The sequence below is a fragment of the Pleuronectes platessa genome, chromosome 16 (genome assembly GCF_947347685.1).
Source record: "Pleuronectes platessa chromosome 16, fPlePla1.1, whole genome shotgun sequence".
NCBI lineage: Eukaryota > Metazoa > Chordata > Actinopteri > Pleuronectiformes > Pleuronectidae > Pleuronectes > Pleuronectes platessa.
The window spans coordinates 15,983,061-16,007,461 of record NC_070641.1 but is presented as its reverse complement, the minus strand read 5'-3'; the positions used below and the strand labels follow the sequence as shown (position 1 = coordinate 16,007,461).

At 43.1% G+C, this 24,401-nt stretch overlaps 1 protein-coding gene across 1 annotated transcript in view; it reads right to left on the bottom strand.

The window, feature by feature from the left end:
- The window catches only part of coro7 (coronin 7), a 97,708-nt gene continuing 73,307 nt past the window's right edge, over nt 1-24,401 (bottom strand). The window contains exons 10-28 of the mRNA XM_053443541.1: nt 8,331-8,385; nt 7,815-7,872; nt 7,602-7,747; nt 7,399-7,497; nt 7,209-7,313; nt 6,952-7,111; nt 6,543-6,718; nt 6,291-6,399; nt 5,909-5,995; nt 5,610-5,752; nt 5,305-5,409; nt 4,791-4,876; nt 4,530-4,671; nt 4,359-4,448; nt 3,189-3,305; nt 2,943-3,078; nt 2,746-2,837; nt 2,543-2,629; nt 1-2,156 (exon numbers count right to left, since the gene is read on the bottom strand). Of these exons, the coding sequence (XP_053299516.1) occupies nt 2,145-2,156; nt 2,543-2,629; nt 2,746-2,837; nt 2,943-3,078; nt 3,189-3,305; nt 4,359-4,448; nt 4,530-4,671; nt 4,791-4,876; nt 5,305-5,409; nt 5,610-5,752; nt 5,909-5,995; nt 6,291-6,399; nt 6,543-6,718; nt 6,952-7,111; nt 7,209-7,313; nt 7,399-7,497; nt 7,602-7,747; nt 7,815-7,872; nt 8,331-8,385 (2,005 nt within the window). The 3' untranslated portion in view covers nt 1-2,144. The remainder of the gene's footprint in view (nt 2,157-2,542; nt 2,630-2,745; nt 2,838-2,942; nt 3,079-3,188; nt 3,306-4,358; nt 4,449-4,529; nt 4,672-4,790; nt 4,877-5,304; nt 5,410-5,609; nt 5,753-5,908; nt 5,996-6,290; nt 6,400-6,542; nt 6,719-6,951; nt 7,112-7,208; nt 7,314-7,398; nt 7,498-7,601; nt 7,748-7,814; nt 7,873-8,330; nt 8,386-24,401) is intronic.

The following is a 24,401-nucleotide window of genomic DNA, read 5'->3' as shown; positions in this document are numbered from 1 at the left end:
AATGATTGCAAAAGGTGTTTATTGAAAGACAAGATTGGAAAAAAAACACAAACCTTTACTCAAGTGATACAAAAAAAACAACAACACCCCTTCACTCACTGTATAAAAAGGAAGATCTTTTGAAACACAATGGAAGGCAAGTCTAACCAACCCAAATATCACGAGCACACACAGTTTACGCTGCACAAGCACTGACAACACCTGCAGTTCACGTGTACAACATGATGTGCACGATCACGCGTGGCTGAACTGGTCGGGGTACTTCGGTCCAACAGAGGTCGTAAACAAACTCCGTCTGGATTATTGACGATATTGCTGTAGCCCTGATTAGACATAACACCATGGCTGTTATGGCTGTATAAGTTATCAATACTGTAATGTCACTGTTTATTAAACACCATGATCACTTGCTACTAAGATAAGAAAAAGAGCTAATTCTGAGAGGAATATCTCCAGTCTGAAAAACGAACAGAATTCCAAAGAGAAAGATTTGATTAAAAAACGCCACCATCCAGAGAAAAAAGAGAAAAGAATCATCTGTTAAAAAAGGAGGTGGTTTGGCTTCAATGCAAAACAACATTTAATTTTTTATTTACCTTTAACCCTTACTTAAACATAACACTATTTCTGGAAGGCAAAACACTTAAAACCAACTGGCACAAATACAGTATCACATATTTATGTCAACATTGGCTAACAAGGAAACGTGAATGTGAACGTAGAAATTCCAGTTCATGGTCAAACATGAGCACTGGGGACCCTGTTGTTTCCCCTGTGGGGTTTTTGCTGTTGAAGGCTTGAGCGTGGTACAGTAATAATATGTCTGTGTGTGTGTGTGTGTGTCTGTGTGTGTGTGTGTGTGACCTGACTCAACAGGAAGACAAGGTGTTTTTGAGATGCTCACATATTATTTCCTCATTAAACCATTTTTTTTGCACCATTAAATTTTTTTATAGACACATTGTGACGAGAAGAAGCAAGCGAGTGGTCCACCGTGGAGGCAAATGTCCACAAAGATTACGAGGTTGTACACGATACACGAGGAGGTGTCCTCACACTAGAGGGCGCCATTGTTATTTATATCACGACGGCTGAGAATGTGTTATCATGCTTAAAACATGGCCACTTACCAGAGACACAAACAGGAGCAAGAATAAAATACTCCGCAATTATTAATTAATCGATCAATTATTTTAATATCATTGTTTGTAGTCCATAGACTGTATAAGAAGATGGACGACATGAAGCCAAAATGTCTCGAACGCCACCTGGTGGTCAGCTGCAGTATAGGTCCTGAATCCAACCTCCTCCATGTTGATGAATGGGACATGGATTAAACTAAATAGTCTACGTCGCAATGATTGTTTTTCTCAAAGAGAATTTCTGTCACTTTATGTAGTTCTTATCACACTGATGTATCTTCAAGTTCTGTTGATTATATGAAGATAAAAAAAGTCACGATTGATAACTGAGACTAACTCGTGATTGGTCGAGCTTGTGTATCGCCTGGATCCTGCTGCCACCAAATGCCCAAGATGGGGGTGTTGCTCTCTGGGATATTTTGGCCTCATTTTTTTAATAGTGGAAGGAAGTTGAAACACGGCGTCCATCTTTATTTACAGTCTATGGTTTTCATTTACTGAGAGTTAACTAGTGTAGCGTAAAGCATAAGTATTATTGCTATGAAGTCACCTTGCACTGACCACAAATATGTTTGCGCTTTTCTGACACATGATTTCTATTAATCCCACATGTAACCCCCCCCCCCTCCTAAATATCAGTAACAGTGTGACTGAATTTTGCAGTTTACATAATCATTGGAAAGCTATAATAAATCAAATTAATCAATTAATGATTTTTGTAATATCTAATAATCCCCGATGACAAATATTGGCATATCACATTTCATTAAGTTTGAAATGATCAACAACAGCTACACAGTGTGAAATTATTTTTTTTTTCAGACCTGAACGGATATTGTGATACATACAGTGATCCTGTCAGGAGGTGTTTTATTGGTCGACTTGGCTGAAGATGTGTTCACATTGTGCAGTATTTTGTGCGGTAGGCTGAGGCGTTCTGGGTGGCACTGCTGCACAAGACTGGTCCCTCCGCGCCGTTTGTTGGCACCACGATTGAACCAATCAATAGTCATCCTGAAGGACAGAGAGGTCACAGGAGGATGAAGAATTTCCACTGATTTCACATTAACCTTAAGATCCCACTGGTCTCTACGGACTAAATATATTGACGTGACACGTTCTCCAATCCACACTTTATATTTTTTATATTTCTTTAAAGGAATGCATTGTTGTGGAGCACAATTTTCCACAAAAGTCATATTTTGGATTAGTTTTTTTGTGTGATTTTTATGTGAATTTAATCACATTAATGTCATATTATTATTTTCAGCCACAACAAAACCTATTCCATAATCAAATGTCATTAAATTTATTGCACCCTCATTAGTTAAGATCAATAACTTAAAAATTGACAATAGAAATACTGAAAAATACAAGTCGTCTCTGTCTCGTCCACGTACCCACTCGTCCTCGTCGACCCCCTCGAACGACTCCTGTGGCAGCGGATCGTCCATGTTCCCCAACTTGGCCACCATGGCACTGAGCAGCTGGGTTACACGGGAGTATGTTAATATATAAAAAGATGACTGACATGGTAGATCTACTGGACAGCACAACACATACAGCAGAAACACAACAACACTGTATTTTCATGGATCTTCACCTCGTCTTTCTTCTGTTCATCCGTCTTCTCCTCCAGGTAGAAAGACGAGGGCATGTATTTCCTCACCGGAGCCTCTTTGGGGGCTTCGCTCACTGAGAAAAAGAAAGTATCAAGTAAAAATAAATACTAGGACATGTCCAGTAGACTGATGAAGTAAGTACCTTCATCTGGACAGGCTCTCAGCTCAGTGTCCTAACCTGGTGTCATGTCTTTGGGCTTCAGGCTGATCTTGTTGTGTTTGCCGTTGGAGCCGGACAGCCAGGCGGAGGCGGTCAGAGCCGGTTTCCAGCACTCTGCCGTGTCAGGGAACACATCATCCTGGAAAAACTCTTTCTGTAGAACCACGGTGGACACACAGAGGAGGCAGTTATGGTAAAGAAGGAGAGAACTTTATTCCCATTGCAGTATTCCCATGTGTCCTCTAGGCGGTGCAGTTGGCTCACCTTGACCCGCGGCACTCTGAAGGCGACGGGCTCTACAGCTGTCTTGGTGAGCATTAGACCTACAGCTATCTCCACCTCACGCACACTGCACTCCGTCTTTGGGAGAAAGGCCAAGCCCTGCAGACAGGAAACAGGAAGCTGTCAGAGACCACGTACATCATCACAAATGAACTTCGACTGTCCATGTGTGCAGATGTATGAATGTTTGACGAAGTAATGAATCAAAATATTTCAAAACTAAAAAAGCACTCAGTAGAGTCCATAACTCTGCCACGGCCGAACAATCCCCTTCTGAAACCACGTTTAAATTCTCTAGATCAGGATTTTTATTTGGATCAATAGAAATAAAATAAAATGCAAATATATAAATGCTCTAAATATGTTATATAAAAAGCCCTGGGATCCGGACCAACACCAAAATGTAATCAGTTCTTTCATTTCACCAAGTGTTGTGGTGATCTGTCTGTAAATTCTCTGCAACTTCTACAGGTGCACCATAGAGAGCATCCTGACTGGCTGCATCACCGCCTGGTATGGCAGCTGCACCGCCCTGAGCCGTAAGGCTTTACAGAGGGTGGTGAAGTCCGCCCAGCACATCACCAGGATGGCGCTACCATCCATGGAGGACCTCTACACCCAGCGGTGCAGGAAGAAGAGCAGCCGGATTGTTAAAGACCCCTTTCACCCCAGCCATAAACATTTTTGCCTGCTACCGTCTGGCCGACGGTAGCGCAGCATCCGGGCCCGAACCACCAGGCTCAGAGACAGTTTCATCCCCCAGACCATAAGACTTTTAAACTCCTCTGAACTGCAATAATTCCACCAAACTAGCACCGTGACATCTTTGCATATTGCACATAAATGCACTATTGTTGTTTTATTTTCTCTTCAGCTGTTTATATATATATTTCGATATATATACTTCATTTCTATTTTAAATTTTGATATTCTATTTTAGTCTATTTTTTACTATTTCTAATTTATTTTATAGGTTGTAATTACTTGAGCATTGCTAGAAGAGAGCCTGTGACTCAAGCATTTCACTGCCAGCGACTGCTTAATGTTATTGTTGTGCATTCGCTAATAAAAATCTTGAATACAGGCAGAGTTGAGACCACAAACTTCCTGGTGGATGTAAAAATGATTAAACGAGTGAGGTCAGCTCGGTACCTTCAGCGGCTCTGGAGACATGAAACTGCTGCATTCCATAAAGTACGGCTCTTCAGTGACGATCTCATAAACGTGCACTCGAGTATCACCCTGGAAAACAAAGGAAACACATTCAATTATCACTAATTCTTGTCCGCAGTGACACTTTGAATTAGTTTTATTTTGATTTACCTTTCCAGTGAGGATGACCACGCTGTTGTCGGGGTCATAGAAGGGGATGAGCGTGGAGGGGGAGACGTCTACTTGAGTGCTGGCGAAGGCTCCGGAGGACAGGGAGTCAGCGGAGTACAGGCAGAGAAGTCTATCACTGCGGCTGCAGGTGAGGGACAAGAGGGATCAACGGTAAGTTCTCTCTTTTCACGGATTCGCTGCTGCTCTATTAAATATACTTTGAATGCCACTTGGAGAGAAGTGTATGCTAATATCAAGTACCTGTCAAATCCTGACACCAGCAGGTACTTGCCCTCGCACACCCACAGTATACGAGCTCCCCTGGGGCCGTCGGGACCTGGGCCTTCCTGCAAAAAGATAAAACAAAGTGTGATTGTGGGAGATGCGTTGATGGAAGAGTAAGAAGACATGAATTCAAAGAGTTAAGCAACATTTTAGCGCAGTTATTCCAGATGACTAAAGCCTTTTGGCTAGAGTTATTCATTACAATACATATTCATATCACTTTAAATACTCACACAGGTTTATTGCTTTTGCAGTTGTTTTCCCCAAAGTAATACAACACTTAACGAGTGATAAATTAAATTACAGCTTGTGCATAAGTGGAGACTGCAGTTTACTTCATCAATATTTAACTGAGTTTTGTTATGTGCAGTTACTGTTCAGAGCTGAATACTACAGCTGCGGCTGTTTCACAATCTTTTAGATACACACCAAAACACAAATCTTATGTATTTTCTGTGGTGATATGTCACCATGTCTCTGCTGTACGTACCTGCACAGGTGCAGTGGACTTGCGAGGATCATAGATACGAACTTTCCCATCTTTACACACTGTGGCCAGGAGCTTCCCGTCTGGGCTCCACGCCATACTGAAAACCTGAGCAAGACACAGAATAGAGAGCAAGAAAAAAGAAAGAAAGAAAAAGGAAATAAAATAGAAAAGGAAGAGGAGTTGAAAGTAAACCTCATTATGTCCAAACACAGTAGCCTCATTTATCTCATCAAGGTGAAAATAAGTTCTACCAAAGACTTAGCAGGCACTGTTTTTTTGCCTCTAGCATTGTCTTGGTCACCCACCTGTTCCTGGTGCCCAGTGAGGATTTTGACCTGCTCTCCGCTCTCCAGGTTCCACAGTCTGACCGTGAGATCGTAGGATGACGACACCAGGAGTCCACTGGCCAGAGGGTGGCACTTGATTGAGTAAATCTTCTCTGTGTGGCCTATGAGGAGTCACATCAGCTGTTAGTTCACTGTACATCAATAAAGTCCCATTGGAGATGTATTGCTGCAATAAGTGTTGTGTGTCAGGTTTGTTAGTCTGTTGTAGACAGAAGGAATTAAAGAGAGGTGGTTCTAGAGGCTGGGTCTGGTCCTACCTTGCAAGATGAGTTCAGGCTCAGTCAGGGTCTCCTTCAGTCCTCCCTGTGGTACCTGCCACACCCGGATCTTAGCATCATCACCAGCTGTCACAGACAGACACAGACAGACACAGACATATACGTTCAACCACATTCAAGATTTACCAAGATACATGGAAGCGGTGAATGGTTTGTATTTGCTTCTGAATATAAAGGAGTTCTCAAAGAGTCATGAATCCCATTCACTCACTAATGGGATATATGGGGATTATTGTCTTCTTCAGAACACTTCAACATGCCGATTGAAGGAGCCGGGAATCAAACCACCGAGCTTCCGATTAAGGGACGGCCTGAGCGACAATCTAACATTGAAGTTTGGTAGACTGTTAATTTCCCTCACCTACAACAAGCCTGTGTGTGTCAAAGGGGTCCCAAGAGAAGTCGGCCACATTCACAGAGTTCTGGATGGTGGGCAGATTTGTGTCCGGCTGCCGGCCAGGCTGAGAGCGCTGAGGGATGGAACACAATCACACACTCACACATGCGGCACATTTTCATAGAACGTTTCCCAAACTTGTCTCCACAAATGGAGAGAGCAATCACATTACTTGTGATGAATAGGTTTAGATTTCGTTTCCATCTGCTGCTGTACCTCAAAGATGGCGATCTGGCCCCCGGAGATGGCGAGGGGCACTGCCAAGCGCTGGCGGTTGACACAGAATCCGTCACACTCGCCCGGTGTGGTCAGGTTGAGGCCACGTATGTTAGTGATGTGCGTGTCCCGGTGCATCACCGCACCCTGGATGTGGCGGAACTTGGAGGTTGGCCCTGGACGAGAGAGTATTTTTCCATTTTATCATCTGACATAAAACAAACAATTCAGTTGACAACCGCTCATCCGAACGACTTCAAACTTGGCAAATATTTTGCTGAGGATCCGAAGAATCGCAACATCCACTGTGAAGTTGACGTGTCAGCAGAAACAGATAAGAATCCTGCATTTCTTTTAAATTGTAAACTGCACGTGCTGATTGTGTGTGTGTGTATGTGTGAGTCCATACCCATCAGGCTCTGGATGGCCTTGGCACTCTGGTTGGCACTGGGGCTGGGGAGGAAGCCTGAGGAGAGGCCGGAGTTGGAGGAGGGAGAGCGGGACGGCTCTGCGCTGCTGCTGGGAGTAGTGAGAGGACTACTGGAGGTGGAGCAGCCACGAGCCGGATCCTGAAGAACAGCACAATGTCAAGTTTTTACTACTGCAACACTACTGTGATGTAGAGATTTAGACCTGTTGCAAAACCATTCAACAAAAATCTGTCACCTCTTTGCTCCCCACACTGACCACCTCCTTCTTTGCAGGCATCTGTTTCACCGTTGAAGCCTTTGGTTTGGGCTGTCGGTCGGGGTTGATGCTGACTTTCTCCACCTGGGGACAAACAGAGCTCGTTGTTTGAGGCGTCCACACGGTTTGAAGACTGGATAAACTTGTTGTGGGAAGAGAGAACCGTTACCTGCTTGTTCCCTCCTTGCCACCACTCCTCTGCAGACATGGAGGGCGTAGCACCCACTGTGTCTGGGAAAAGATCGTCATGAAACTCCTGGCCCGAACGCTGGGGAGCGGCACAGAAACACACGGACGCAAATAAGCCTGCATTGGAAACCAACATGCAAACATCAACAGGACGGCTCGTGAGCTTCAGGTCCGAGCGCTCACCTTGCGAGGGACTTGATAGCTGACTGGCACAATGCAGCCGTCCGTCAGCTGCAGCACACGCATCACTTCACAGGACATCACATCCAACGACAGTTTGGGAACCACGGCAGCGCCTCGCGTCGGGTTATCCAACAGGCAGTGGCTCACTGCAGGGAGGGAGAGGATGAGTAACTCTAATTCTGAGCAGACAGGTACCAGACGAGCTGCACTTACCTGGAGAGAGGAACGGCTCCGAGGAAGAGACTTCGAAGCAATCCATCACCGTGTCTCCCTGTGCACAACAGAGCGATACTAAATCAGACACCAACACATGGAGTGTGACCGTTTACGTAATAAATCAGAGAACCTGTCCCGTTCATCTCCTCTCACTCCAAGATTGCTATCCGCACGGAGGAGGAGTAAACTTCAGCAATGACAGCTAACCTTTAAATTAAATAACTGTCCAGATTGTGCAAAATCATTCTCTAGGTCCTTTTAAATCCCTTATGGAATCTTCTCTTTTAATGAAAGCTTTTACAAATGAATGATATTTACATTGCTGTGTTGTCATCGTTTCTTCCTTGTAAAGCCCTTTGTAACACTGTTAAGTAAGGTGCTATGTGAATATATTTTATTAGATTATTGTTATGAAAACCTCCAGGTATAAATATGCAACATTTACATCTTAATCTAATTAATTATATCACCTGACAGAATTTTTGTGAAGATGAGAAGCAATCTGAATCTTACCAGTCCGGCCAGTACGATCAAACCAGTGTCTTCATCAAACAGCGGGATCAGCGTTCTGAGGGCAAAAAGACAAGAGAGGGAGAAGGGCAGAAATGAGAAGGAGACATTAAAACTAGGTTCAGTACATTGAGATTATGTCTATAGGTTGAAGTTTCACAAAGCCGCCACGAGAGGGAGCAGTTGGCTCACCTTTAGGGTAACAGTGGGTCCCAATGTGGATATTTGATCAAATTGTCTTCAACACAGCATACAAGGCTGATTGTGCAACTCACAATTATTTTGTATTAACTACCAATCTGTTGTTCATTTTCGTCAAGAGAAAAATAGAGAAAAACCTCCATCATGACTAAAGCAGGACCAATGGAAACAAGCTGGGCTACACGGACGCTATATGTCATAAAAGACGGGTTGTGTTCTGAGCTGCCACGATAACGATAATAGGTCAATGGGAACGGTTGTGAACAAAGAGTAGAGCCCCTATTTAAGTTTTTATTTATATATTGATGCTTTTACTTATATCTTCTTTTTCATTCAAGTTTCTTAGGTGACATTTTCAGTCCAAAAAACTTAAAGATATTAAATATCCTAGTAAGACAAAAGACATTTTAAAAGATTGAGAACTCGAGCAGAGAACCTTTGCTTGATATTTGTTGATTTATTTTCTGTCTATCGGCAAAGTGATCAATCTACTTAACAACTTAACATCTCAGCTTCACCTTGGACACAATCACATGCCTCCTCTTAGGATTTGAGGTAAGAAGATTGACGGATGAGGAAGCTTTAATCCCGATTTGGGGGGGGGGGGGGGGGGGAAATACTATTGGTTGGAGTAATTAAACCAAACCAAAGAAATCGTGGCTTGGAGAAACAGTTAAACCAACACAGGCAATGCTGGCAGATCTCACTTATTCACCGTTTCATCCTCTCATTTATACTCGCTCTGTCCTTCCCTTCGAAGAGAGGGCGACGGCTGATCCATCCACTTCACATCCCAGGCTCAGAGGCTGAGTGAAGTGGAAATACAGTTCCAGTGATCAACTTGTGTCTGCTGCTTTTACTTGGGGAACGCCACTCGGCTGCCACCACATCGACTAGGAATGGCCGAGCAGTGATGTAATGTACAGAGTACGACAGGATAATGACAATATAATGACAGACTAAGTTTGGGTATCTTCAGTGACGATGCATTGATGACAGGCGAGGGTTTGCACTGTGCACATGTGAGAGAGTTTTTCATATTTTAACAAAACCAACACAAATTCAGGATTACCTAAAAAATGTCTGCCACAAGTTTGAGGTTATTATAGCTCACATTCTTTATTCAGCTCACTTATATCTCCCAAAGTAAGGGATCATGTTTATTCGACTCTTTTGTCACATTAGGGGAAGGGATTTTTTTTTCTTAGCAGTTTTGCAGTAACAGACAGAGAAGCGATTGAGTGTTGTTCATGACTTCAAAGGTGAGAGATATATTAATAAACTAGCCGGCAAGGTGGAAATTAATTTCGTACTTTGTAAATTTGATTTTAAAGTTTGCTTTTTTAACTGTAAAGTCTTAAAATATACTTTATTTATAAGAGAATCTAAAATTCAAAATTCAACCCCTTCTCACACAACCCCAAGTATAGTTTATTTATAAAGGCCATTTACAACAGAGTGCAGCACAGAGAGAAGTACAAGAATAAAAAGAACTAAAAAGAGATTCTAAAAAAAGAGAATAAAAATAAGACGAAAGTCAAAAGTCAAAAGTCAGTGTGTGGGTGTGGGTCTTCAGTTTAACCTTAAATAATGAACTAAATACGGCAGGAAAAGAATACGAGTGGATGATTCCCTGAACCAAAGTTACAAAGGTACAAACAAGTTGTGTTTTTCTGCCTTATTTATTTTTTCATTAAAAGGCGAACATGCCGGTAGCAGCATCTTCTGAGCCAAATATGTCAAAATAGGTCAAAACTCTTGAGTTGGTTCAATGATCAATCTATTATGCAATGTGTATAGTTCTCTAAAATACAATTTCGGTGTATCTTTTTGTATGTTTTGTTCCACTGAGATGTTTATATCACATTAAAAACTTGAAGTACTTACAGGCCTCTTTCCCTGCTTCCCTAACTCTGACCTCCCGTTTATCCTCTTTACTTCAGGATCTTTGACTTATCAGAAAACTGGACCTGTTGCAGACCTGCCTCCTCTTCCCTTCCACGTCCCTCCCTCTCCCCCAGTGTCCCAGGCCTGTGAAGTCAGCGAGGGGCGGCCACACTTCGTTAGGACGGCTGTGTGTTCCCATGTCGGAGTCGGTCCACAGGGAGTCCCTAAACACCTCCATTCCCACACCCCTCTCGCTGCCCGTCTTCCCTTTTCCGACTTACCAGCACTACCACCTTGCACCCACCGCTCTCTTTGTGCCTCCGGTCCCAATTATTTCTCTGCCGCCTTATCTCTGCTTTTCTCACAGTAAACGTGCAACAAGTCAAACAGCCACATAATAGGAGCGGAGTTTTATCACTGATAAAAGCCTCTGTTTACTATCGCATTCATGCTCCACCTCACCGCCGGCCCACTTTCCCACACAGGAACACATATACGTGCATGCGAGCGCATATTTTTACTCACATAGATGTAAAAGCAAACATAAATCTGCTAGTAGTACAGCTTAACACTCACTCATTCCAGCAAATAGTTGTGCTAAGTTTGGGACCAAGCTTATTGTGAATATCTGGGTCACATGGTCTGATTATGAATGAAAGAGGCTGTAAACAGACGTGTGATTGTGTGTGACGGAGTGTGTGTGTGTAATCCAGACATAAGCTTTTTCAGCGTTGTGTGCCTAGCGGGTAAACCACACGTGTGTTATGTGTAGTGTTGAAATAATAATAACAAAAAGTGAGTGATGGAGTACGTAAAAGAAAGAGAGAAAAATAGAGAGGGAAAGACACAAATACGTGAATAACAGAAAAGATTGAAAGATTTTACTCCTCAAAAGGCCAGAATAGTTCCCCCAGTGTCATATCATCTATCTGCCCCCATCGGCGTCTCCACATCTTTTCTAACTCGTCCAACACGCTGCAACAAGCCGCCCGATGCTCCTGGAACATTCCCCCTGGCTTCAGTCTGCAACTGGCCCTGGGCTCCACTCGGAGTTTAGACACATCAGAAAAAGTGAAGAGAGCTCACGTCCTGCCTCGTCTGCCATCGCCTCACACCGACTCTCTCACACACACACACCAAAACACACATCATAAAATGACCCTCTGCCCATGACAGCAGCCTTCAGCACCCGCAGATACGGTTGGCATATTACTCTCGTGTGCACATGTGTGCGTTTGTGTGTGCGTGGATCTTAGTCGGTCCACCTATGTTATGATTATGAGAATGTGTTGTGGTTTGATCATGTAGGAGATAGTGGAATAGCTGACTGATGGAGGGGCAGACAAATTAATATGTGGATGACAGACAAATACAGGAGGGATGTGTGAGTATATGTGTGTGTGTTTTGGCAAAAACACACACACGAAAATATCCCTTCAGATTCATATAAAAAAAAACTCGGAAAATGCTGTACATGCTCAAGCACGACAAAATATGAAAACTGCACACACATGAAGACATACTTCCACACATGTATAAGCACATATGTGTACCTCCAGACACAGTAGTGTATTATGCACAGTGTAGATGGAGTATAGGTGGAGTTAATGAAAGCAGCCTGCAGAGGTATAAGGTTATGAGTTGAGCCCCAGCAGCTGTAGGAGCAGATCAGTATCAGTCAAAGGGACCTTTCTTTCTTGTATGAGCTCATGGCCCCTGGAGCAGCCAGCCTGACTGTGACAGACAGACACTGGACAGACCAGTACGCTCCAGTCGTCAGGTCGGAGCTGCTCACACAGTAGAAAAGAAAGAGAGAGGGTGCATTTGGGCAACGTGGTTTTGTTTGTTTGTGAGCAAGATTTGGCAAAACCTACCAGACGGATTAGCACAGAACTTTACGGTGTGGGTCAGGGAAGATCTCATAACATTTTGGTACAGATCTGGAGCAGGGAGCTGATAATCTGTCTTATTTAGGAGACTGATATATCTATGAGTGTGTGAAATTTGGTGCAGCCTGATTGGCTATTGGTTCTCGGCCCAGGTATGCGCTCTTGCCCTTCTTCGTCTGTATAGAGGATGTTGTGTTGCTTTGTTTTACTGAATTATATATCAATAAAACTGATGTCACCTGGCAATCAGGCCCATTTCTCTTGATTTTTAGTCATAACTAGCTGGGAACAAGCTAACTTATTCTATTATTCTCACTCTATTTCAGTTTCACTCCCCCTCTCTCCTTTTTATCAGTCCCCTGGTTATGTCATCCCAATCAGTGGGAGTGAGCGAGCGCTGCCGTGCTATCACTTAGGGTGAAGGGTCGGCAGAACTGTGAACTCCAACCGTCCACTTTATCAGCCTCCCTGCCTCCGCAGCCTGCAGCTCGTCCAGCTGGACCAGCCGCTCTCTGGCGGCCCACTGGCCAGAGGCGACTCCTGATCTCAGCCTGATTCTATGTCCGTATAATTATGTTTGAATTATCACACTGGTGGGTCAACGCAAAAACAGTGGACGTGTTGTTGCAGATCTCAAGTCAAGTGTGAGAGATCACAGTGGTCACCCCAGTCATTCTGATAAAACATGAGCTCAATGTTCTTCTACTAGACTCGTCGAATTCAATGACACCCGAGGTCTTATCTGGTGAAGTTTAAGCAGGATAATTTTGTATAAGGGCATTTAGAGACGATACTTCACAATCCTGGTGAAATAATGTCTTTTAATAAATGACAGAAAGATACTTGGGGATGTGGAAGAATGTGGGTGCTACATTGATTCCCCCTGTTTCTGTAAAAATCCATCTCTTCTTCGTTACATGTGTGTTTTCATATTTTGGAAAAAGTCATCGATATCGCATCACTTATAAACAATAAAAATAATTTTACAATCAGGTCTAATGTCCCTAACTTGTCACAAACTCCATGTCCATCCCTCACAAGTTCTCTCACAAGTGCCTAACACCGGAGTTTTTATCCAATACAGATGTGTTTATGATTAACATGCACATTGCACATCTGCTCCCTGTTCTTTGCCCCTTGTTATCATGCAAATATTGTAACGAGGTATCAAGGTTTAGTTTAAATACTCTAAACATAAACATATTTGTTTATAAGGCTCTTCTTGGAGGCGGGGGGACATCATTCATTTAGCAGAGATTTGGTTCAAAACCAAACTAAAGGACAAATTATAGGATGAAGGTATGTTTGTCAAGGCCTCATATGACGGTCCCCACACAAACACACAATAAGCAGCAGATTTAAAACGGATCAGTTGTTGCATGAAAATTAATTCGTAGAAATATTTGGTATGTTGAACAGCTGTAACTAAACAGCTGTATCTCTCTCTGATTCAAAAGTATGACCATTGAAGCACATGTTTTTTTTATTGTTGGTTATTTTCATGATCACTATCTGATGAAGAGAGTTCATATGACCAGATTATCTGTTTATTCCCTTGATAACCCTGCCGTCTTCCTGTAATTGTTTGATGTGATACAACACACTTTCTGTTTCAGCGTTATTTCTCTTGTATAAGGACATTGGACACAGCTAATGGTCTTAAGCACACTTGCGCTGCAGGCCGATGGGTGTTCACATCTCTCCGACAATGGGAGGACTGGTGCGGAATAATCCAATGGTGATTAACAGGGAGATTCATAATGAAACAGCACCGGACCTACAAATCCATCTCCAGGATGTGTTCTGTGAAGATGTGAAATATAAAAGAGACATTTTCTCCAAAGAGACTAGAGTGAGAATTTCAGATCATGGAAAAGATCCACTAAACAACCAACTAATGGTTTGGCAGCCGAAGTCCTCTCAAACTCCGCAGCATCACAATCCAGCACAAAAAGACAACTGTAAACAAACAGTGTATCACAGCTGATGAACGTTGTCACCTCTGTAAACTCACTCGCTCACAAAGCAATCAAACCTTCCCACTTGTGCCATGTAAACGTGTATCAATGTTGCCTTTAGCGGCATCGGAGCTCCACAGGACGCACCACAGAAGATCCACCCCAGGGTCAGAGCGAGGGCGGCTTCACCTTCAGGCTTCAGCTCAGAGTGATCGAACACAACAAGGCACTTACACTGGACTTTCACTGTCCAAATTCATTTCATTTCCCAGTTTGTTTTTGGGGCATAAGAATGCACAACATTGCAGCTTAGCATCTTGATTTCCATTAACCCTGTTTGAACCTTTCATGCTTTGGCATTGCCTTGAAATAATAGAGTTAAGAATAAAAAAAATCCCAAGAAAATATATTTAATCAGTTTCCCAGAGCTGTATTGTCAAGACTGCATAGCCAGAAAACTTCTAGTAAGGCATTGCTCTTTTTTATTTTTATCTTTAAAACATGCTACTGTGTGAATATAATGTACATCAATATAAAAACATAGAACTGATGATTAAAAAATATATGTATTAATTTTGTTCCCATTGTACAAATTGAGCAGGAGGTTCTAGCTACTATATACAACCAATAAATCATAGGGTAATATACACATTTTTATTGTAAATCAAAGTCTTTGAGGATTATCAAAATCTGTGCACAAAAGCTGTTAAGACTTAAAATGCAATGAAATGAAAGAAAAGCCACACGCAGACATTGAGGACCCTGTAGGTTCTTCATTTACGGTCTTAAAGGCTAAAACACATCTCTGTTTGTGGCCGTGCAGAATGGAGATAAAGTCACGATGAGTTCAAGGACCCTCAGCAGGCTCTTGAGACGAGCTGCACAGTTGCCCAGTTGAGCAGTGTGTGTGTGTGTGTTTAATAAGTTTGCTGGACCCGCCTGCCCAGCTACCTCCAGTAGCCAGTTCATTAGAAGGGAATTAGAGTTGACGTGGTGCGTTCCTGAGAGGGGGAAGAAAAGCCAGGATTGTTGGTTGAGGGGCCAGCTGTGGCCGTGTCTGAAGCCCAGTGATGAGGCTCTTAGATGGGCTGCCAAGCGGCTACTCTCCCCTCTCCCCTCACTTCACTGGGCCCCATCCTCTGGCCCCTGACAACCACCACACACACAAGTACGTATAGCGGCACAGACGCATCTGCACACACCCATGCTCGGGATTTAATTAAACTGACTGCGGCCCGTGTCAACAGTTCTGCACTGTGAACCCTTGGACACCCACACACTCAGAGTTCCACATAGGACCAGATGCAAAGCTGCCAAAAGGAAAAAAAGAACAGCTTCACCAGTAAAATAATTTATGTCCTAAAGAAACAGAACAAAACTTCATCTTAGTCTAACTTGTCGTCAGAGCAGCTGCAGCTTCCCACTGAACTTAACAGGCCGCCATATTGACACCTCCTGAAAGTGAAGTTACATAGCATACTGGCGTTGTGGAATCAAACGCGTGACATGTAACACAAAAGCGTCTACATCCATTACGGCTCTCCCTTTTACACAGATATTAATCCCCATAACACAACATTCCCACCTTGAACAGGACACGGGGAGCCCCAATCAGAGCTGCACATCTCTGTTAATCCCGTTCTGCTTTGAAAACAGCGAGACCGCAACAGGACGGCCCAAACTGCGTCAGCCACATAACACAGCTTCACAAGATGTCAAGTATGTGTGGAAAAACATCCACTTGCAGTATAATAGACAAGTCAAGACAACTTAACAAACAGATTTGTCTGACCACATGATGGACAGTGCAGCTGTTTTGCATAATGGCAACATAAAAAACTAAAACCCCAATCTGTATTTTTAACAAGAAGAGACAGAGAGAGAGAGAGAAAAACCAGGCCTTCAACTTGCTGAGCAGATAATTACACACATTTCTACTTGTCCAAGACGCATAAGAGAAATTAGAGACTCATCTCCGAAAGGACACATGCTCATAAGGAGTCGCACACTCAGGCAGACCTATAAATGTGGTAAACTGGTCCAGACTGCAGAGCTATAAAGCAGCCAGGACACTGGCCATAAACTGGCAGGGGACCTCAGACTCAGGGCTGAAGTGCAGACCAGTGAGTGCAGGGGGGCTGGGCTGTTGTAGAACGTGGGTGGGCGTGAAGGTGACATGGTATATGGACTAAACGTGTGAGGCTACTAATAGGAAACATAAATCTTCAAAAATGCAAATGAGTATACACATGGCAGGTTTCGTTCACATGTCATGCATTCGAGTCTGGGTTTGCATTCTGTGAAGTCTGCTGCTTGTCGTCATCTGTGGAGCCCAGGAAGAGTTGCGTTCCGCGTTAACCCCGGGGCTCAGCATCAAGGGCCCGGGCTAGATGACCATTAAATGACCTGTCGGCGGAGGCCTGGGAACCGTTCAGCAGCCGCGACCGCCTCAGACGACAGAGGAGAGAGGAAGTGAGGCGCAGGAGACAGAGAGAAAGTGCGAGGGTCACGACCGCGGCAGCCCTCTCTGCTCCCGGGCCACCTGAGGGAAGTCCAGTTCCCGCCACGGTCGCATCGGAAGCACAAGCGGCTGACAGAGTTACCCATGTTGAGGAGGAAGTGAGGAAACAGTGACCTGTTTTCAACTGGAAGTTGATGGATTGTCAGCCGGCATTAGGACTTGAGCAGAATCTGAGCTAATGAGGCAGAAGATGATTTCAGGAAAGAAAATCACATGGACACAAGCCCTGCAAGGTCTGGAAGCTTCTTGGCTTTTTCATTTAGACGTCCCCTTTCATTATTAATGTCTGTTTCTTCAGCACACACACACACACAGACTTGAATTATAAATTAAACTTATGCGGAATTTATAAAACCATAAAAATCGAATGGCAAATATGTTATTGATTTGAGATTTGAATTGATCAAATCTGTATCAGTGCTTGACCAATATTATTCCGGATAAATCCCATTACAGTTTGTGAAGAAACTAGAAAATAGCAGTTTCATTCTACAGTGATTATGCCACATTCCAGAGGCCTAACTTAAAAGTAATGATCATACTGTGAGCTCAGTCAGCTTTTATAAAGAACAGATCGGAGGTGATGTCAGTCTTAGGTAAACTCCGGTCTTTCTTTCCTACCGTGGAAAAACCACAAGTCCAACCTGTTGCTGATGTGTCCTTCACAAAGTGAAGTCGACCTTTAAGAACGCAAACCGCAAAGAACAAACTCGACAGACGACTTACCGCCCTGTTAAAAACCTGCCAGATTAAAGAGGCCGCGTTCTCTCCAAGCACAGACACTCGACTGCTAAAGAGCAAACACACAACTGACGCCATAACCGAGCTGTGATATCACATGAGTTGGACGTTTTCTATTGATAAATATCTTTGGCAAATGCTGCTCAAGCGTTCGGCGGAAGTTCCCTCGAATTATAGCACTGACCTGACCTCACACGAAGCCTCAAACTGGATGATCCAAACCAGTCAGTTCTACTGTGTATGACTGACTGTGTGTGTGTGTGTGTGTGTGTGTGACTTTCCTTCGTGGACAGCCAAGACAGAATTATTGGAAATGCTCGAACCGTCAAAAAACTGTAAATTACAGACATAAAACATGACGGTTTAATAATTGCTTTTCTTTCAAACCTGAGTCCGAGTCTGCAAATGAGTGACAGGTTCGACCAGAGAGGGGTAAGGTGAAAGAAATAAAAATAAAGAGAGCACTTTGAACCTCATTCCTGCTCAGCTACAAATACATATTCTTGAGGCGTTCAACAGAGAACCATTCATCAGTGAACATTCGCTTGTGTTTTGACTCCACGGTGTCTTCTGCCTTATCAGAGTTAGTTAACAGAGTTTATCAGAGCTGCAGTGTCTCTGTCTCTGGTACCAAGCCACAGTGGATCTGACTCCCCTCTCTGTGACACACACACACACACACACACACACACACACACACACACACACACCTTGCTGCTGGCGACTGTGTCCATACTTGCTCTTTCTGGTCCCCATACAAAACGACACTTTATCACTTGGATCCCCTCCACTGATCTTATTTCTTGTATCTCAAAAGCACACATTCCACTCCGGTGGGACGACAATCTTATATCTCAGAAAAAAGTAAACATTTGGAAACACTAAAAAGATCGTTTTCAGAGTGATAACTAAGTTTTGGCTGATAAAGATGTTCGTGTTAAGACATGAAAATCAGCAACAACCTAACATTCACGAAGCAAACTTTGTGTCCCTCACTGTACCCTGTAGGATTGGTAAATTAAAAATGATTTCTGCACCGTACCCTGTGCCTCCTTACTTTTTCCCCTTTGTTCTGGTTGGACTGACTGCGCACGGAAAGCCTGCATTTTACTGTAAGAGGCTCCTGCACAGTCACAATAAATCATGGGCTTTAAAGACCGAAGCAGGGATTTGTATAGTGCAAACCAATAAAAACCACAGGACAGAGCAGATTTACAATAAAAGAGTGAAAAAAAGAGAGAAACTAAGCCAGACAAGAGAGAAGAGATAAGATAACTACATGTAGTAAATCTCAACAGTTATGCATATGTGTGTATTTGTGTATGTGTGTGTGTGTGTATATGTGTGTGCGTGTGTGTGTGTGTGTGTGTGTGTATGTATGTGTGTCCTTCTAGGAATGCTTTGAGCTATATCATCTGGAAGAGTTATTGGACAGAAAAGAGACCAAGAGAGAGAGTGTAGATGGCTGCAACTGGTACGACCAGTTGCTGCTCCTCCATCTTTGCAGCTGCCTCGGCCTCGAAGAAGGAAGTTTCAAGATATAAAAAATAAAATAAAAAAAAGAATAACAAAAATGAATTGAAAACCGATAACAAATTAACAAATACCTCCCTCTCTGCTGTTTCTTCTCGTTTAATAAACTTCTACTTAACCAGTCCTTGATGTCAAGGCTACCACATGTCCATGTTGCCATTATCAGTGCTGTGCGTCAAAGCTGAAGACCGGCTTGTTATCGGTGTGCATGAGTGTTTGTTTTTATCCAACCTTCTCTATTTAACCATAAGAAGGTCATGTGGCAGAACGCAAAAGGGCTTCGGACGTTAGCATTGTATCCACATGAAAGAACACACAACACAATTGAAAGATATCGTGTCGCCGGTTGCTGACCAAACTTTAATATGCAACTCACTGGTCTACAAGCACCAGGTTGACCTGACGTGACCTGTGCCGCTTCGCTGCTCTCATCCCTCTGGCAGAGTTTCTGTCATAGTACAAACCAGCAGTGCAGTCATAGTGAACATACTGTAGCTAAGCTGCAGTCGCTTTGCTTCCTGCACTCAACCACAGGCATGCTGCTGTTACCCAATACCTGACATACCAGACTGCAGGGTGAGAATGAGCCGGAGAGGTAGGAAGGAGGGAGCACAGGAGGGCAGAGAAGAAATGAATGGAGGAAATGAAGGAAGAGGAATGAAGAAGAGAGGGTTGTTCTTTTTATGAGTGGAGGCTGAAACATGCCTCTCACTGGGCTGCACATTCAGATCTGAACATTCCTCTCACACTTGTGTGTTGAGCATAGATTTACGTGGTTTATCCTTTCTAGTGTGAAACCATAGCAAGAGTTTTATTGTTTTATGTAATTGCATGACAGACAGCGTTGAGATTCTGCAGGTATGTGTGCCGTCTGCTCTGTGCATGGTTTGTCTGCAGAGGTGTTTATTTGCAGAGGTATCAATCCAGCTTTTTGGAATGATTAGAATGTGGCAAGACAACTTGATGCATATAAACAAAAGATCCCCCCAGAAATGTTTTAGGACACTTAAATTACAATTTAATAATAAAATATGAAATATAGATAAAAATAAAAAGAATAAATGAAATCTACTTTTTCCCTTTATTTAAAAATGCAAAATCTCTGAATGTAATAATGCTTTGTTTTCAAAAACCTAACTGCTGCTTGAGGCGAATACAGAGTGAAAACAGCCTTCTAGTTTGAAACCGCACAAATCCTCATTCTGCATGGGGTATATAATAACATGGATCAGAAGAATGAGAGAAAGACTACATGCAAAAAAAGTTAAGTTAATGACAATCATGGGAAACCGGCCTTCTAAGTGACTCCCTGAGTGAGAGAGGGACGGGAGGTCACCCACCCGACCTCTCAACCCAACCTCTTCCCCTCCGATCTCACCCCTTCTCCTTCAGGCCTCACTCCTCTTCAATCTCTCTTATCTGAGAGCAGAGATAAGCAAAAAACCCTCACGTTTAGCTCAAGAGAGAAAAGATAACCAGCCAGAAAACAAATGCAGGACACAACAGCCACACGTGAGCAGTTTAAAACACTCAAAAGGCTGAACCGCTCGTTGCTATAAGAGAAAGCCGCTCTACGCCTCCTCATTCAGTGAAAACCAGGATTGTTTCAGGAGGCATTCTTTTTCCTTTCAACAATAAAACGTGCACCAATGGCTTGTCCAGCTCTGAGGCATGAATGTCACAGCTGTGCTGTCTGTTTCTGTCTCTCTCCTTAATGAGAAGTGCCAGTGCGCGCAGAGTCAACAGACCAGTAAACCTCCAAGTGAACTATGGTCTGACCTCTTGAGGTCTCCGTGTGTTCGCTGTCTTTGCCTCTTCTGCGTGAAACAAACAGCTCCTGCAATCGCTGAAAGTCGAGTGCACAGAGATCTTTGCGTTAAGGGCCACTACATCACCTCAGTAACATGAACAGCCGACATGAGACTCTAGATTTATTCAAATCTATCTCTGTTCCCGAAGCAAAGTTCGTTACCACCGCCTGTCTAACCCAATCTGACGGATAAATGGCGAGAGAAGGCAAAATTATATTTAGGGTGAAAACCCCAATTCCTTAATAGAGCCACACTTTATAGAGCCAGACCCAATCTGGATAGCTGGGGGCAAATGCAGATACCATTATTAGGTATTAGATATTATAGTGGCCAATATAGAGATTTAATATCTTTTTTTTTATTGTAAGAAAGTAATGTTATCGAGGCTTGACATTCTAAAGTTGAATCTTTATTGTAAATAAATATAAATAAATATAAATAAACACGTAAAACCAAACCTGTTTTTGTCAAATATAAACATAAATGCACATCTTTTCTACATTGTTTGCCAAACACAAGCGCAAAAAACTAAAATCGCAGATTTCCTTTGAGTTTAAACAAAGATGGATTGTGTCAACAAGATGGTCAAATATACACGTATATGTATATATACATAAATATACAAAGGTTCCTCTATTGAAGACAGCTTTACGAGCAACAGATTGACTTATTATGAGTAGAGGTGGCAAGAGACAGTGGGTGGGAAGAGTCAACATTTCCCTTTTATCTGAGGCACAGCATTTGATTTTAGTATTATATGTTTGTTATCAACTTCTGCTTTGAGTTCACTCCTCTCTCCCTCTCTCTGTTTGCCATAGTTCTCAGTCTCATTCAGGTTCCTATAGCAGCCACTAATCAACCATGCATGTTCCTGGTTTCTCCCTCTCCCTTCCCACACATACGTTTTCACCCTATGGCCGCCGGGTGCTGAGAAGCTGTGGGAAGACGGGCAGGTCTCACAGCAGCCCACACATAATGCCATCAGAGCAGATTTAGGTGTGACGGGGAGACACACAGAACAGATGCCACATGCAGTCACACCAAACACTAAACACAAGGACACACAGAGGCTGGGAGAAGAAGGAGCAGGTAGTGGATACATCAGAAAGTAACCCAGGACAACATTTCATGCCTTTAAACTCCACTTGTAATTAAATAATGTAAAAGGAGAAGTCCGGTAAAACTCCTCCCCTCAACTCACTTCTGTGGGCCCAATTATTTTACTGCAGTTTATTAAAATGTGTTTTTATAGTTTTATAGTTATAGTGAACTTATAATAAAGTTGAGCAACAGTATAAAACTTACAATGTATAAAGGAGCGAAGAAAAAAGAGGTCAGAAATTGTAAAACTAACGTGCGAGAAATTGGAGCGAGCCAAATAACAAATGGGATTAGGGCTAACTAGGGTGGAGGAAAAAGGAAGTGATGAAAGGCTGGTTCGTGAAATACTTCAGAACGAGTTAGTGCACAAACATAACAAACGTGTGCAAAATACGCGGGAGGCGATGAAATGAAATCCCCGTCCCCTCCGTGGCGCTGTGGCTGCTGTAAGAGCCTTTAGCTTTAAACCGTTGTCTGCAGTGGGCTCAGCAGCAAACCAGTGTTTCACGAGTTCCCCAGGGCAGTGGTGGTGGGGCACGGACTGGATGCCGCCTCGCCATCTTTTACCGGTACAGGGTGATTAGGAGCTCAACGTGCTGATGGCAAAGGCTGTAATGCTGTACACAACACTGACCCAGGGCCTGCGACTGTCCTGTAATGCACCACCAGCAGGACCTTTCTGTTGAGGACATGATGAGTGTTTTATGCTGAACAGCGGGACAACATAATGTCGATTCAACACACATGATAAGTGGAAAGATTTACGCATTTACTTCAAAGCCTGTTGAACAATACAGTGCTGTGTGGGTTAAGATGTTGTTATGTTGTCATCACATCTCGTTGTCGTTATATTTAAAGAACTGGCTTTGTTTCATTTGACATGCTAGTGTGAATCTAATTTAATTGCCATAAGTCAGGGGGGAAATGGTTCTTCATTTTAAAGCCTCATTTAACATAAAAATAATGTTTTACAGTAGTAAATTGTACAAGTGGAAAGTGCAGATTCTCAGGCACATAAAAACATCTAAGTGCCCATATTCCCAATTTTTCCATTTCCTTTATGGATGTGAAATATCTGCTAAGTTACAGAGGCCAAAGTCAGCGGCAAAGGGAGCCAACAGAAAGCACTGCTCCTGGTTTGCTGGCCGTCTCAGCCTGATTTTCAACATACGACTCAAGCTCCGATTGGTACGACAACACTCTAGTTGCCGTTGCTCCAGATGCCTCCAGGTTGAGGAGCGTGACATTTCTGACATGCGTTCTGAACAGGTGACTAATGACAAAACTGTCAAATGTCTGCTTGGAGGCAATTTTTGTGGTATTTTGAGAATTGGAGCATGTAAAACTTTTCTAGCAGACCCACGAATTAAAATGATGAAGCCGTAAATGCCCCGAAAAATATGCGCACTTTAAATATCAACACCACAAAGCTTTTACTGTATCACCAGGGACACGAAGGGGGACAAAAAAACTCTACAACTACACACAAAGCAGGATTTGTTAAGTCTGATTCTGATTCTGATTCTTTACACATTTGTACCGTTTTATATCGACCTGTTTCGAATAGTATTAAGTGAAAAAAGAGGTTTAAAAAAATGAGGAAAAAGGTTATATCACCATCCACAAACGTTGAATGACAAATGTGTCGACCTCAGCGCACCTGGACAACGTCAGCACTGGTGTCGAAGCCTGCACACAGTTTATGTGTATTTATGTAGAGAGCGAGGGAGTGAACGAGGGGGAGGAACAGAGAAAGAGGAGAGCACGTGCACTGATGTTGAGGCTCATACGTGTGTGATAAAGAACAAGAGGGTAAGATTTATTTCTTACCCCCCCTTTCTTTTTTTTTCTCCTGTACACATAAAACTCGGTTGTGGCTACCACTGAGAAGCTACATCTGGACCCTGCGGGGCGAGCGTGAAATCATTTCTCTATTCCTGCAATTTACAGTAATGCCTTACAGATGATACTGAGTGTTTGTGTGTGTGTGTGTGTTGCGTGAGTAATAAATCCTTTACAGTAGGAGTAGAAGGAAGGCATGACCCACAGACTGCATGAGGACTGATGTCAAAAAAGAGAAGATACAAACTATTAAGCTCCACAAGTGGAACTAAAGTGGCCCTTGCTCTTAGGATACAGAGGGTGATGTGGTTTCAGGACACATGTGCGATGGCCTCCGGGCTAAAGAGAGGACTGTTTGTTAACTTTATTTCTTGTTGTACCTTCAGAATTACAAAAAAAAGGAAATTTGGGCTGGTTTCAATTCTTTTTCACAATTTTATCATCAGCATGTGGTGAAAAACAGAAGCTCTGCAGGATGGTACTGCACGGGCCAGACCCATTCAAATATAAAAGCGCTGTGCACAAGAGACTTCGGGGTTCTGGTTAATTCTGCGACATGTGGCTAAAAGTACACACCAGGGGTAACGCAG